This window comes from Ursus americanus, chromosome 14 (assembly GCF_024610735.1).
Source record: "Ursus americanus isolate L20-20 chromosome 14, mUrsAme1.1.p, whole genome shotgun sequence".
NCBI classification, from domain to species: domain Eukaryota; kingdom Metazoa; phylum Chordata; class Mammalia; order Carnivora; family Ursidae; genus Ursus; species Ursus americanus.
Genome location: NC_142140.1, coordinates 24,603,420 through 24,619,132, shown reverse-complemented (window position 1 = coordinate 24,619,132; position 15,713 = coordinate 24,603,420). Strand labels below are relative to the sequence as shown.

General features: G+C 56.0%; 1 protein-coding gene across 2 annotated transcripts in view; it reads right to left on the bottom strand.

Moving 5' to 3' along the window:
• Positions 1-15,713, bottom strand: part of LRIG1 (leucine rich repeats and immunoglobulin like domains 1) — a 111,374-nt gene that overhangs the window by 21,175 nt on the left and 74,486 nt on the right. For both annotated transcript variants that reach the window (XM_045774663.2, XM_045774664.2), the window contains exons 5-9: positions 13,385-13,528; positions 11,501-11,644; positions 8,749-8,892; positions 5,880-6,023; positions 3,752-3,832 (exon numbers count right to left, since the gene is read on the bottom strand). In XM_045774663.2, coding sequence (XP_045630619.2) covers positions 3,752-3,832; positions 5,880-6,023; positions 8,749-8,892; positions 11,501-11,644; positions 13,385-13,528 — 657 coding nt within the window. The remainder of the gene's footprint in view (positions 1-3,751; positions 3,833-5,879; positions 6,024-8,748; positions 8,893-11,500; positions 11,645-13,384; positions 13,529-15,713) is intronic.

The following is a 15,713-nucleotide window of genomic DNA, read 5'->3' as shown; positions in this document are numbered from 1 at the left end:
GAGGCAGTCTGCGTGGATGTGGAAACGGCGTCCTCCTGAAAGAGTCCCCACACGCTGTCTCCATCGGAGGCTTTTATTCTGAAACAACCCAGACACGCAGAAACCCGCGGCCGCGGACCGCGTCCCCCAAGCACAGAGCGAGCCCGGCAAAGAGCAGCACGCGGGGCGCCGAACGCAAGCCCTTGCGAGCGCCTGCCAGCTTCTCGCTTCCTCGGGTCCCCCAGGCCGGGTCACTGTGCTCCAGGTCCTAGTAAAACGTATTAACTGTTTAGTGAAATCTCCCGTAAACTAGATCCAGGAAAAAGCTGGGCTTTATTTCCTTCATTACATATTAGTCACCCTGACCTCTTTTACAGCGAGGGCAGACCGTTATTCCTAATGGTAACAATAGCAATAAAACAAATTCTCAATTATGTGGGGGTTAATCATCCTGCTGGTGGATTAAAATAGCCTCTTACATTCTCCAGGCCGACATCTGGGGGCCGGGGCTCAAGCTGGCAGGCTGGGCCGGCTCCAATAAAGGGTGGCTGTGGGGAGAGGGGAAAGCCGGCACCACGGGCCGTGGGGAGGCTCCTTCCGTCCCCATGTCAGCGGGCAGCTGAGGCTTGGCTGCACCTGGTCCGGGGCTCCCAGAGAAGGGACCACAGGCCTGATCTGCCCCACGTCTCCCAAAAGTCACCTATCCAAGCTCTTATGCATGGCTAAGTGCTCCCAAAGGGTCTTTTGGGTCTTGCTACCAGCCCTGCAGACGCGGGGGGATTGCAAAGGTAGTCCCTGTACTGACCCAGAGGACATGACTTGTTGACCCCCCCGCCCACCTCTCCTCTACCTGTGACAATGCCTAGCACTCTGTGGGCCCTGCCACTGCTCTGTGAAGATATGTGGGGGCAGCACCTGCCCAGGTCCACCCCACCTCAGAGGAAGCAAGAGGCTTGGTGTCATGGTCCAGTTCTTCATGTGTCCCCTAACACTCCCCTTTGCACACACATGCCCCCGCCCCGGGGAAATGCCATGGAGAGAGCTGGAACCACGGGGCAGCCCCTCACCTCCCCCCTTCCCCCATACACAAGTGACTAACTGCTCCCCTCTGCTGCTAATTTGTGCTCCAGAAAGCCTCCTTGCCTCCTCACAGACTAGGACACTGCAAACCCCCAGAAGTGTTCCCTCAACATGAGACAGGGGCCGGGGGTGAGGGGGAGCATAATCATCACAGGGAAACTGGCAAACGGGCTAGAGCTAGTAGCATTCCTGCCCTGCAGGAAGCCCCAGATTCAAGAACAATCCAACATGGCTGTACTCAGCAAGCGGAAAACTAAGGGCAGGGCAGCCTCCACCACACCGGCAGACGGGAGCCTTTCATGGCTCTGCTGCTCCCTTGTTCCCTTCTCGGAAAGGTTTTTCATTTAGGTCTGGCCTCTCGCATGGCAGGAAGGACCCCAGGTCCTTGAATAACCGAGCGAAGGCCGGAGTTTCTCCCTTCCCAGTCTCGGGTAGGTCCCTGAACACCTTCCCGCACATGCTCCTAGGCCAGACAGAGCCAGGTCAGAGGGACCAGCAGTGACCGCAGCCCCACAGGATGAAGGGGCCCAGGTGACATGACGGCTCTAAAGGGGCAGGCAGCCCTTCTCTGTGCGAACACACTCCCGACTTCCGACAGATCCCAGCGCACTTGCCACCAGCCACCGGGACGGGGCCGTGCGGGGTCACGGCCACGTCTCCCAGCCACGGCCGAGCAGCAGAGCTTCCAGGCAGCGCTCAGAGGAGCCTGAGCGGGGGGGAGAGCCAGGCAGCGCTGGCCCCTTCCTTCCCTCATCCACTAAGCGCTTCCTCCACACCTTCCACACGCCCTGTGGAGTGCCTTTTAACCAGAGCAGGGCACCAGGACCACGGGAAAGGGTAGGCTTTCCTTTATTTCCCCTTTAACGGAGAAGATTCCACACATCAGCACAGGCAGGTGGCGGAGCGTCAGGAACCCCACAGGTGCCCCTTACACGGCTGCACCCCTCACCCGACGGCACGAGCCTTACTTCCCCTCTGCTGCGTCCCCTGTTCAGCCTGGCTGAACGGGAGGCCAGGTCACAGGTGTCACGCCATTTCGTTTTTTCATCCAAGAGGAGGATTCTTTCTTTCTTTTGCAACATAACCACGAGACCATCCCATCTAAGTAAGTGCATATATTTAACCATATTAAGCAATTCCTGTCCCCATTTCCCCCAGTTGTGCGCTTCCTGTCTTTATTCGGACACAGCCCGACTCTGATCAGTGGGGTGGGCGGGGGGAGGCTAGAGACAGCGTACTCTACCAAGGTCCCCGGAGCCTCAGGACCAGGGCAGTGTGGACGGCACTGGCTTCAGGGAGCCTGTGTCCAACAGCACAGGGCGAGTGAGGCACACGGACTTAGGACTTTAGGCAGAGCTGCTGAACCTAGTGCAGTGGGTCAAAGGAAGAGAAAACATGGGGACAAAGCGCAGCGATCAGGAAGGCAGCACCAGGCCCCAGACACAGGCTGCATCTGCAGAATCCCAGGACCACCTGCACTCACGCGCCAGAGCCTCTCAGAAGCCACACCACACAAGATGTAGCTCCAGGTTCCACTGGAGGGACCTACCCCCCAGAGGCCCTGGTGGCGCCACCTGTTGCACCCCCCCGCCACATCCATGAGTTAGGGCGCAGCCAGGCAGGCGTCGGAGAGCGAGGCCACACAGACGTGCCCTGCCCCAGCAGCTCCGCTATGGCGCTGTCCGGCCTCTTCCCGGGCTTGCTAGATGCAGGGGCCAGGAGGTGGCGAGGAGGGAGTGCTTTTTTAGGGAAGGAGAAGGAAGACTGACGGACATTTTGACATGTTGTCAGACACAGGATGCTCGAGAAGAGAGAACTGTGAGAGAGCCAAGACAGCTATCCTTACTCAGAACTCTGAGTCTAAAAACCACACTTTCCAACATCAATGCGAGGCTCTTACTCTACAGAGAGACTCCCCCCGTCGCAGGCTCTCCTGGAGTCGCTAGTCAGTGGTCATGGCAGCTCCCATCCCCACTCCTGGAGGACACACACAGGGAGGGCTGGTGACACGCGGAGGGCAAGCAGGTGGGAAGAGGGAGAACAGTGCGAGCTCTGGAGCCGGTCCTGACCCTCCCCACTGTGTGGTTTGGGGCATAATCCCTTCCCCTGTGTTTCTCCAGCCACGGAACGGTGCAGAATAGAGCGTGCACTCAGGAGGTTGTTAGATATAACACACGTACGCGCCCTGCAGAGTGACTGACAAATTCTATAAAATAAAAACACCAGAAACCTCGAAGCTGTTCAATTAACCTATGGTAATGACTGTTTCTGTTTAACGTTATGATTGACAACACAAGTACTGACCAGACACTCCAAACCACAAACAGTACTTGGCTTTAGAATTTCACACAATTTCTAGGAATTAAGAGGCCAAGAGTTCTTTGTGCAAAACAAGACAAAAAATTTAGCTGTTTCTATGTCAGTCACAAATTCAGCAGAAAAGGAAAATCTAACAGGCCTCTGAACACCAGTCTTCAGCCACAGGGAAACCACCACCCAGGGCAGTGAGGAGTACACTGGCCAGAGAGAGGCTGGGATGCCTTGGCTCCCTTATTCAGAGTTTTCTCCCCAAACAAAAGAAAGATAAATGCGAGCCAGCCCTGTTCCAGCTGGGCCCAGAACAAAGGAGGCGTGGGGGAGCCCGAGAACCGCTGTGCACCAGCCACAGAAGCTAGAGCGCGGAGATACTCACAGCTTGCTGAGACTGTCGAGCCCCGTGAAAGCACCACTGGTGTCCTCTATCGTGCCCGAAATCTCGTTATGGTCCAGATCCCTGGGCAGGAGAGAGAAAGAAGGCTCACCATCCAGCCTGAGTTCTCAACTCTCTTTAACATCAAGTGGGAAAAGAGACAGACACCCACTCTGCCAGCTGGAAGCTGAAAACATCTGGGTGGATTCTAGATGCCCAGCTGTAACGTACGGGCAACACAAGTGTCAGCGCTGAGCCACGGCAAGCCCATTCCACACACCTTGGGGCACGGCCTGGCGTTCTCAGCCTTCCTGCACAGCGGACACATGCCTCAAACATTGAGCTCCCCCAGCTCCGTGGGTGCTCCCCACATGGGTAGGACCTGGCCCCGGGGCAGGGAGAGGGTGCAGTCAGCACATGGGAACCCCCCCCCCCCCCAGAGCAGGCATCTGACCAGTGGTACTGAGAATGAGCCTGAAAGGTTCTTTAAGGTTCCCGTCTGCTCTCACACCGACCACAGTCCCTTTCTTGGACATGACTAAGAAACCGCCCAAGGCACATGGAAGAAGGAGACAGCGAAGAAAGAGGCCCCCATATGGGGTCCTCCCTGGGGCCACTCCATGCTGGCAAGTGGGTTTGGAGGCCAGAGTCGCCCCTCCTCGCGGGGCCTGCACAGGCGCTGACTCGGAGCCAGGGACGACATCTGGGCGCTGAGTCAGACTTGTGACCCACTTGCCAGGGCTGGCGGATGAGGCCAACTTTTCAGCCCAGTCTCCTCCAACAATGCAGATCACAAGGCAGATGACTCAGCTTCCTCCCCCAGCTTCCAGGGCAGATCCCAGTGCCAGGCGAGGCTCCCACCTGGTGACCAGGCCCCCACTCTGCCCCACCAGCAGCCCCTCCAACGTCCCCCGCGGTTCTGGGTTCCTACGCCTTCCTCTCCCGAACCCTTGCCAGTGCCGAAAGGGATGTTGCTCCTGGCCCCGTGAAGGCCTTTGCAAGGAATCAGCACTGCCAGGAGGGAGGGGAGCTCCGCCCGGGAAGTGCAGTGCTCCCTCTGACCTTTATCTTAGAGCAGAAAGCTCGGAGCAGAAAGATTCTGCTGCTGGAAGGGACCCCTCCTTTCAACGGGTTTCTCCTTATTATCTTCAGATTGAAAGCCAGGGACCCAGGGCTGCCGCTGTGTGAGCCTGTCTCCCCACTCCTCGCTCTGGCTGCCAAAGCTTTTCTCTTCTTTCTGGCTCAGTTTGAATGTTCCCGGCCTTATTATTTGGGCCTTGCAAGCGCTCAAAGGCTGGCTGACCTCGGACTTAATAGCCTGGCATCTGGGCTCTTTCACACTCCCAACAATGGCCCAGCACTGAAGCCGACTCTGGCCTCTGGGCCAGGTGCAAGTGCACAGGCCTCCCTCCCTGTCACCCTGGAGCAGGCCCTCTGTGCAGCGGGGCACGCCGGGAAGGGGGCTTCACATCCCACCGTGACTGTCGGGGGGAAATCATCCACCCCTCTCTGGGGGCTGAATGCCCAGTTGCCTGGAAGTTCTCTGAGCCAACAAAAGAAAAATTTTAACTCCCAGAAAAGCATCTTGAAGCCACTTCTGGCAACCCCATCTAACACGGAACTTAAAAGAAAATTCTGGACACTACTGCCTCTATTTTGTTCAATGACTCTACTGAAGCTCAAGGAAAGACAAGGGATTTCCTAAATGCCTCTCCTGAAATGGGGCCTCCCGGACCCGGCGTGTGCTGACGGCACACGGGGAAGATTCAGGAGGAGACAGACGGAGCACACGGCTGTGGTCTGCGGGGCTGCTCCCGGCCATGCAGCCCTAGCATCCCGCCAGGGGCACGCAGGAGCTACTGTTCAGGAACGGCAGGGCTTTGAGCCACTGTCACCCTGTCGGCACCACTGCGGGGGGACTGAGAGACATTCTTCTGCTCAACCAGTTTTTCAGCTGATTCTACGAAAGTGTGATACTCTGCACACACAGGGGGTCAGCTCTGGATCCACCTGACTTGAAAGCAGTGAGAAGGGAATTCCACAAGGCAGCTGGCTGGCTCCATTCTGCCTTCCCAGCGGGGGACCCCTTCCTTCCGTCCATCCCACGTCCATCCCCCGGCGAATGACGTACAGAACACGCAGATGTTTGAGTCCCTTGAAGGCACCTTCCGCGATGTGGCTGATGGAGTTGTGGCTGAGGCGCAGCGTGCTTAGGCTACTCAGGTCGGCCAGGCTCTCCTCGTCCAGCCGGGTGAGATTATTGAAGGACAAGACCCTGGGGGAGGCAAGCAAACGTCACCGCCGCGCACGTAACACGGGCACGCCCTGCCCCCTCCTCAACATCGAGCCGCAGTCAGCAGGTGGGATGACGGGACACTGGCAGGCTCACCAGAATCCCAAGGGCCAGAGGGGTCGTGCAGCTAGGAACCCCCAGGGCCCCACACCCACAGAGTTCGGCTCCTGGAGTATTCGTATAGATCACGAAGACCAGAGAGCACGTTACAAGGTCATAAAACCCGACAACCCTCAAGGCTCCGATCCCTCATGCCAGGGTCCATGGAGGATCCTGACTCAGGCTATCAGAGACCTCTCACGACAGGGACTGGGGCCCAGCGGGCTCGGACAGTGAGCAAGGGAGCCCCGTCAGACTGCCGACATCGGCCAGCAGAGGGCACCACTAGCTGCCGTGTGGAGGCGGCCTGCCTCACAGAACTTCCTGCCTTCCCAGGCCGCCGGCTGGCTCCTGTCTCGGTGCTCCCACCCCAGCCGGCCTCCCCGCATGATGCCCCCCATCCTACTGTGAGAAGGACAGGGAACAGGCCCCGCAAATCACACATCTTCCCCGAGCATCAGAATCAAACCTTTCTCCCAGCACGCCCTCCCGTGCCTCTGACACCACAGGGCCCTGGGTTGGCTACTTGTCCTATTAATCCTCCATCGTTGAAAAATGGGAAATTTAGATTGGGGCAGGAAGAAGCAAAATAAATTCGGAGAAGATTAATGAGTTTTTAAAGGCAGCAGGGAGTAACATTCTTTCCCTCCCGGAGAAATAAGTCATGGTGTGTGTCTGTCAGTTGGAAAGACCTGGCAAGTGATCAGAAATACATCCTTACCTGCAATTACAGAATTGAGCTTAGAGGAGGGGCAGGAAACGCTGGAGAGCAATGCTCACTCTGCCTCTGAGGTTACTGGACGTCTGGCAAACTGACAGGCAGTTGAGGCATTTCTGTGACCTTCTCTGCCCCTGGTTACGGGGACAGATGACGGCTCACATTGCTCTGGCTGCCTGAGGGGCACAGGGGACATGCCTTCACGGCTGCCTCAAAACCCTGCCTCCAGCCAGGCAGCACACTGCTCCTCACTCAGCGACCGGCCTGGCTCGGCAGGGGGGACGGAGGAGGCCTCTCCTGCTTCCTCACAGTTCCCAGGCCTGGACAACCACCAACCAGGAGCCCCGGGGGTTCCCTGGGGGGCCACAGCCTGAGCCAAGAGCTGGTCAGAAGCCATCCATACCACGTAAGAGTAACAGGCAGCCGCACTGCCGTGAAGGGCCAGGAAGCCAAACCCACAAGGTTAACGCTAACACACACACACTCACAACCCCAGGAAGGTACGTAAGAGGAAAGACGCAGGACTATGGATTTTTATGTGAGATAATCATGGGTCGCTGAAATAAGAACTCCAGACCAGTGTGCCGAGGGTATGGGGAAAACATGAAAAAAGAGGAAAAAAACACCACCTCGGGGTGCCTGGGGGGCTCAGTCGGTGAAGGATCTGCCTTGGGCTTGGGTCATGGTCCCAGGGTCTGAGGATCGAGTCCCACATCAGGCTCCCTGCTCTGCAGGGGAGCCTGCTTCTCCCTCTCCCTCTGCCTGCCACTCCCCCTGCTTGTGCTCTCTCTCCCTCTGTCATATATAAAAAATTTGGGGGAAAAAAAAAAACGAACACCTCAAGACTCAACACTGAGTTTAAACATTGCCTTGCTTGCCTGGTGAGGTCAAGACAGAGACAAGACAGAGGCCTGACACTTTCAAGAGCCGTTCATTTCAGTGGGTGAATCTTCTCCTACAGTCAAGTCTAAAAAAAAGAAAACACACCCAGAGCCTCTCCCACAAATAAACACAGTGGACTACGCTGGAACCGACAAACCCAGAGTGCATTACAGGGAAGGAGCCCACATGGTGGGGAGCACCCATCTACCGCACGGGAGTCAGAAACAAGGGGGCGCGAGCGTGCCCCCCGAGCCCCGGCAGTACCCTTTTATTGGCCAGTGCTGCACCAATGTCACACCAGGCCCAGGCCCTCCTGCCACGAGCGGGAAGGTCACTGTCGGTCTCAGGATCCCTCATCCCGGCCTGGAGCCTGGTCTGGGGGTGTCTGGAAGGGAGGAGGGGCCACACACAGCTCAGGGAGGAGCACAGGCACCTCGTCCTCCAGCCACAGGGCCGGAGCTGAGGGCCTGAAGACGTGTCTAAGGGAAGGAAGGCAGACGCCCTGACCGTGCAATTCTCCCACTGTCAGGGTGTCACCATCGCTCAGGGTCAGTCCTTTCTGTGTGTGAGCCCAAATAAGCCCTGTCACTACAGACGTGCGTATCACTGGGTATAGCCATCAATGTACGAAAGCTCTCCAAACAGCTGCAAGGAGAACACTGTGTAGGCTTCCCTTCTAGAACCCTCTCCAAGGCCAAGAAGGCCCCCGGGGCACAGGCTGCCTGCAAAGACCTAGGGCCACCCCTGCAGCCCCAGCAAATCTGAAAGCGGGGGTGAGGAGAGGACATCAGGAGGGCGTCCCGCTCAAAGCACTGAGGTCCCGCTCTGGGCCTGGCTGGCTGGGGCCATCTACCCAGACACAGGCTGCAGGCCTGCCTGCCCCGTCTGAGCTTGCGGAGGCCGCTGTGCCACGGACCCCATCAGGCCTAGGGCTTTCTGCTCCAGAGGGGTCACCCACGGGCAGAGTCCCTAAGAGTCTCTCTGCCAGAGCGAAGGCCGGACACTTACAGCTCGTGCAGCTTCGGGCAGAAGCCCCAGCCTTCTCGGCTGATGCGGGTGATGGAGTTGCCGCTCAGGAGGAGCTGGTGCAGGGCCGAGAGGCCGTACAGCCAGCCTCTGCTCACCTCCGCCAGGCTGTTGTACTCCAGGTGCCTGCAACGACAGCGCACGGCGGTGAGGGCGGGCCTGCCGGTGGCGCGCTCACGTTCGCTGACCGCCCCGCACGCGGGCAGTCCCCCTGCACCCCACGCGGGTGCACTGAGGATCTAACGACGGCGCGTGAGAGGATGGGGGGCCTGGTGGCGCGGGCGTGTCTGTGCTCACGTGTGTCTGGGAAGGACATGGGGGAGGACCGGCGAACCCGACAGACGGCCGTCAGTGTCCAGGCCAACTCGGGAGCTCGGAGGGCAAGGGGAAACATCCTTGATGTGACCTGGTTAGCCGACTACAAGGGAACCAGATGCCCAACTGGGCAGAAGGGTTCCGAGCACAGGGCACAGCAACACCTGAGCCCGTGAAAGGAAGAGAAAGAAGAGAAAGTGGGGCATACCTATCATCTCCCTCTTAGAGGTAAGGAAACTGCGGCTGGGAGAAGTTAGCTAACTTCATGCCACAGCTCTGCAAGCAGTGAGGGGCTGAAATTCAAGCCCAGGTCTGGCGAACCAAGTCAGGGCTCAGGACGATGGTGCCTAGAGACACGCCTTAGCTCGGGGGTCAGACTACTTGGATTTAAACCCCCATCTTGCCACTTTGCTGAATGGGGCTGAAACATCAGTAAGATGGAGAGACCCAAGGGTAGCAGCTTCACGAGGCTCTTACGAGAAGCAAACAGGAAAATGCCATAATTTCAGCACGGTGCGGAGGGCGTCCCTCATGTGAGGACATTCTTACCTGCTTCCAGACCCTGCACACCCGAACCCAGGATGACCCCACCAGACTGGCCTCTAATTCCAGTGTTGCCCCACATTCACATCACAAGGCCTGTGGGCAACCAGGTTTTGCTTTCATCTGTCTCACTTTCTGCCACTGCTCAAAAGGTGAGCCCATTTATAAATAACCTCTCGGGCAACTCATCATCTTCAACGCATATGAATGTGCCCAACATAAAAACCAAAGGGTATGTGCTAACTCCATTTTCTTCTGAGAACTCTCCTTGAATCTCAGCACACCCAGCGCACGACCACCTGGATTTCGCAGCTCAAAACGACAGTTTTAAGGAGGTCCAGTAAAAGTGCTTTTCAGGGCGCCTGGGTAGCGCAGTCGTTAAAGCGTCTGCCTTCGGCTCAGGGCATGATCCTGGCGTTCCGGGATCAAGTCCCACATCGGGCTCCTCCGCTGGCAGCCTGCTTCTTCCTCTCCCACTCCCCTGCTGTGTTCCCTCTCTCGCTGGCTGTCTCTCTGTCACATAAATAAATAAAATCTTAAAAAAAAAAAAAAAGTGCTTTTGAATAGATAGAAAAAGACGTGCGGCCAATCCCAGGAGCAGGAAGAGAAGGAGAAGCAGGACCTCAGTGTGAATGCTGATGCCCTCACCTCAGAGTGTACGGATTTGGGGATGGGTGGGAAGAGGGGGTCAACAGGGACGCTACTGATAATAAGCATGGTGCAGAGCTGATGAGACGGGATGCAGAGTTCTTGTTTACTATTTCCGTGGCCAAGATAACAAAAGACATAAACACAGTGATATAACTTTAGAGCCTGGAAGGGAGGGGTGTGTGTGTGCATGCATGCTCATGCGTGTGTGTGTGTGGGGGGGGGTTGTTCCTGAGCGAGTTACATCACTGACCATAACAAGTCTCCAGCTGACCCACCAAGACGGGGGAAACCAACAAGAAGGGCTCCTGGCGGGCTCAGTTGGTGGGGCCTGAGATTCTTGATCTCAGGGCTGTGAGTTTGAGACCCACGTTGGGTGTAGAAATTACTTAAAAATAAAATAATGAAAAAAAGAAAAAAAGAACAAAGAAAAACCAACCAGGAGAGGATGACCAGAGACTGCCCTTTGGGAGCAGAAGCGGGGTAAAGAGAGAATGGGGGAGGAGAGTGGCCTAGGCCACGTTTCTGTACTCTGACTGTATTGACCGCTGAAAACAAACTAATTTAAATGTTTAAAAAGGAAAGATCGGTAACCGCCTTCTCTGCCCTTCTCCACAGGCCTTCCTGCCACTGCTTTACGTGACTCTTGCTGCAGGCGTGCTGTGCGACCGTACACATCTGGCGGGAGGGAGCGCTCCCTTGTAAAAAGTGGAACATCTGCACCGAGGGGCCTGATTAGCTCACGAAACATAAATAAATCTCCCAGGATGAACTCGATCCTGTAGGCCCACCTGCACATCCAGACAGACTGGCAAGTCCCAAACAGGGAGGCAGGGAACTTCCTGCAGCCCGTGGGAGGGGGCCCACTCTGCACCCCGCTGCTCGCTGAGGACGTGGCAGGGGGAGAGAAGCCTGAGCAAACGGCTCCGTCTTCCACCTTCATCAGCCTGCTTCCTCCACCAGACCCACAGAAACTCCCCCCAGAGCCTTTCCTAACCTCTGAGAAAAAGACCCTTACATTAGGCAAAGTCACCAAAGCTACTGAGCACCGCCCAGCCTCCCGAGACCCAAAGGGCAGGGGGCCAGGTCCTGCGGAAGTCCGCCACGGTCCTTCAAGGCAGGGGGCGGAGCTCCACGGCCCTGCAAGGCAGGGGGCGGAGGCGCGCACGCAGGGCCCCAGCGCCGGAGCCAAGCACGGGCCCCGCCCAGAACCCAGCACCCCACTTACAGCACGTGTATCCTGGACAGTCCCCAGAAGGCCCCATCCGTGAGCTTGCTGATGTTGTTTCGCTGGAGCTTTAGCACCTCCAAACTGTCAAGCCCCTGGAATGTCAGGCCCTCGATGACCCGAATGCGATTCCTATTCAGGTCCCTAAAGAGACGGAAGGCAGTGGGCTGAGGCCTCGCTGCATGTTCCCCGCCTACGACTGTTCTCATGCAGGCCCAGCTGGGTTTCTGAGCCAGCAGGGAAAACCGTGGACCGTGGTGAGGACGTCCCAGCGAAGCTCAGAGGTGCAGCAGGGGCCACTGGGTGTCTTACGGCCGCTCCTGCCCGCCACACAGGCAGGGACACAGACTGGGCCAGGGCTCCTGAATGCAAGAGGGCACAGGGCCCCCCAGAAGCCAGCCCCACCATGCCTCCCAAGGACCGAGTGCGCCACTTCCTCCCCAAACATCCATGACTCTGCTGTGAGGAGGTGGCTGTGACTCAGGATGGGGACGTCTTAGGTGAGGTGTCTCTTAGCTCAGCAACAGAAATGCATACTAGATGCCTCGACCCAGGAAAAACCCAACCACCGGACAGCAGATGGCAATGACACTTTCCCCTGGAGGCGTTAACGGGGTCTCTACTGATGGGAGAGGAGCGAGTGCACGTGGGGGAGGAGGGGAGCTGACACACCATGAAGCACACACAGCCGGCTTCCGACCGTGTGACAAAGCCTCGGTGCACCAGAAGACTGCAGGAATCCGGGCGGGCTGGACGCATTAGTAACACTGGGCGAAGGGGGGGAGAACGCATGGCTAGCCAGAAAGCCCTTGGTTTTCCCCCAAATACTTCTGTAGTGTCTCATGACGCTGCCCCACACACAACGTCCTGAGCATCGAGAGTCCAGAGATGCTCTGCACGGGTGTGTGTGTGTGTGAGTGAGAGTGTGTAACAGCGCATGTGTTTGAGTGTGAATGAGTGTATGTAAGAGCACGAGCGTGTGTTTTGAGTGTGAATGAGTGAATGTGCAAGTGTGCATATGTGTGAGTGTGTAAGCGTGTGAGCATGTGTCAATGAGTGTATGTGTGAAAGTGTGTGAGTGTGTGAATGAGTGTATGTGTGAGAATGAGTGTATGTGTGAGAGAAAGCGTGCGTATGAGTGAGAGTGTGTGTGTGAGTGAGGGAAGCACAGGCGTGAGGGCGCTGGGGGGCAGGGCGCCCTGTCTTGCTGCCAAACCTGACCCTGAACAACTATTGTGTTCTATTTAAACCCAATCTCCGACATTAGCTTACTTTCCCGACATACACTCTTCTGACCCAAAGAGGACACAGGAAAACAACCAGGGAGCACATGATCCACTGGGCTCCAGGAAACAGGTTTCTGGAATCCACACCCTGTCTCACCCTAGGAGTGCACTCAGCTTTGAGCGCACGAAACAGAACCTCCGGCCACCACCTCCACCTCTGGCTACACCGACTTCCTGTCAGACTGCTCAGAAGGTGCTGGACCCCATAATGCCCACAGTACAGATTTTATGGGACCTGTAAAACACACACACACGAACCCCCCAAGATAGACACCCCAACCCACACAGCCTAAGCATTAGCCAGGATCAGCTAGCCAGCAGGACTCCTCATTTCATTTTGGAAAGTGCCAATGAGGACAAGCATGTATGTCCTCAGTGGATCTTGATTTCCGCACAACCTGAGGCAGCCCATAGGCCCCAGACCCAGCTTCTCATTTGCTTTTATTAGGTGTCGCCACAGGGCCATTAATGATAGTTTATGCAGAGTCTGACCGAGGGGAAGTGAGGAAGGGGTCGCGTTTGGAACGAGGTCCGTGGGGAAATCTGGCCTCCATAAAGTTTGGCTAACCTTAATTAAAGTGCAGGTTTCTGTACTCACAGTTGTGTCAGCCTGGGTAACTTGAATGCTTTCATGGGAAGCTGCGTGATCCTGTTTTTGCTCAGGCGAAGCATTACCAGTGACCGTGACAGACCATCAAATGCTCCCGACTCCAGGGTGCCAATCCGGTTGCTTGCCAGGTTGCTGGAACGGTACAGGACAGAGAATGTAGTGTCAGTAGGGGCCCTTCCTCATTCTGTTACAGACACCCCTGGCTAAGCTGGGGGAAAAAGCTTAAACACACCCAGAGGGATGGGTTTCTGATGACACAGTTACCATCTTTAGTCCTCAATGGGCGAGCCTGGAAACTTGCCTGTCGGGACCATCCGCTTCAGGCCTCGACAGAAGTGTCATTTCAGCCCAGAGCACACGGTGCTCGTAGCCAGTGGGCTGCCTTCCACTGGAGGGTGGGGTCAACGTCACTGACCTCCACCCCAGCACCCTCACAGTCCAGCCGGGCCGTGCAGAGGGGCCATCTCCACAGCTACCCGCAAGATTCCCTCAATACCCCCTAACCAAGGGTGAGGGTTCAAAGTTGGTGAGAAAAGTCCTAGGAATCAGAAAGTCAACCTCCAGGCAAGGTCAGAACTGATTTATTAATTCTAGGGAAGTTAATTTTCCCCTTACATTTTATTTATTTATTTATTCAAAGATTTATTTATTTATTTTAGATAGAGTGCACAAGAGCAGGGAGGGGCAGAGGGAGAGAATTTCCAGCAGATTCCCTGCTGACTGGGGAGGCCAACTCAGGGCTCGATTCCATGACCCCAAGATCATGACCTGAGCCAAAATCAAGAGTCAGATGCTCAACTGACTGAGCCACCCAGGTGCCCCACCAGCCTTAAATTTTCAAGTGGGTCTCACTGTATAACTTTATATACGCACACATGAACACACATCCTCTTATAAATGTGTATAAGCCAATTCATTTTAATCATTTCAAATTTATCAAAGAAACACTTAGACAAGAAGCAATTCTTTAATGGGATGTCCATTCATAGGATTACGTATGTAAAGAGCACTTTCCCTCAAAATGTACTGCAATATACAGGTTGTAGCTGTGTGTTCCACTGTGCGACATTCTTTCAACTAATAAAAAGAAGAAAAAACAGAGAAAAGGGAAGAACAGTATGTTATCCCTATCAGAAGTTACCACTACTATCTCGTTCCTTCTGCCTTCCCTGGACAAATGCTGCCGTTTGTGGCTAAAACAAAAAGGAAAAAGACCAGAGAGAACTTGCTTCCACAGAGACGGGAAGGGGGTGAGGCATTTTTCACCCCCCCCCCATCAGGCAGCGGCCCAGGACAGGGCACATGAGGATTCTGTGCAAACGGGGCTGGACTGTTTGTTCTTAACACTCCACGTTCAAGGAGAACAGTCTGTGTGATGGAGACGCACCGGCCAGGAGCTGCCAAAATAGAACGTCCCTCCTGCTTTCGTGCAGAGAGGTCACCGCCATTCGGTTCAGTGGTTGCCGGTTGTAGTTGCTGGTTGCTTTGTCCCAAGCAAGGGAGTGCCAGGTGGCAAGGGGACACCCCTGGAAAGCCCTGAGTGGGGGCTCAGCACTGTCACCCTGGCTTCACAAAGGCCAGGGCCTCCCTTTTCCAGTTCAGGTGCCGGGATGCAGCCTAAGAAAAACATCACTCCCCTCCTTGGGGGGTCCTAGAAAATCCATGTGCCAGGCCTTGGCCTCCATGAACAGGTCAAAACAACCCCTAAACCAGCCTCATGAAAGAGCCTCAAAATGACTCCGGATCCATGACAACACGGGGAATGAGAACTCACATGTCACTTGAAGACATCTTTGGAGCCCAGGTTTTTAGTTTCTTCCCCAAAGCAACATTTTTCTAACAACAAGCAGTAAGCTCAACAGGTTTGAATGGTTCTTCCTCCCTGCTCCCATCCGCTGCGTGTGAGAAGGGCTGTTAGGATGGGTGAAGAGCGTGCAGACAAACAGAGATCTAGGAGGTCCTGGGAACGCACACAAGGGCGTACGCGCCTCTTGACGAACCCTCGTGCCAGGCTTCGGGAGTGTGGTGCCTGGATCGGCACGTACTGGGTCAGCCTCGGCAGGGAGGCCTCCCTGTGGGGCCATTTGCTAAGTGCCCCTGAACCTTCTCTACTGGCTCTCCCGGGAGGCAGCCCAGGATGTGAGGAAGAACGCAGGCCTCATACTCAGGCTGCACCTGTACTTGAGGGCCAGCTGAGACTCCCTCACCTCTCCCCGCCTCCGCTGTCACCCGTGCAGCCAGACTAATGCTGCTCGATGCAGAAATGCTCTACAAATGTGCCAACAGAAGACAGTGGACCGGGGTCCCCAGCCCCCAC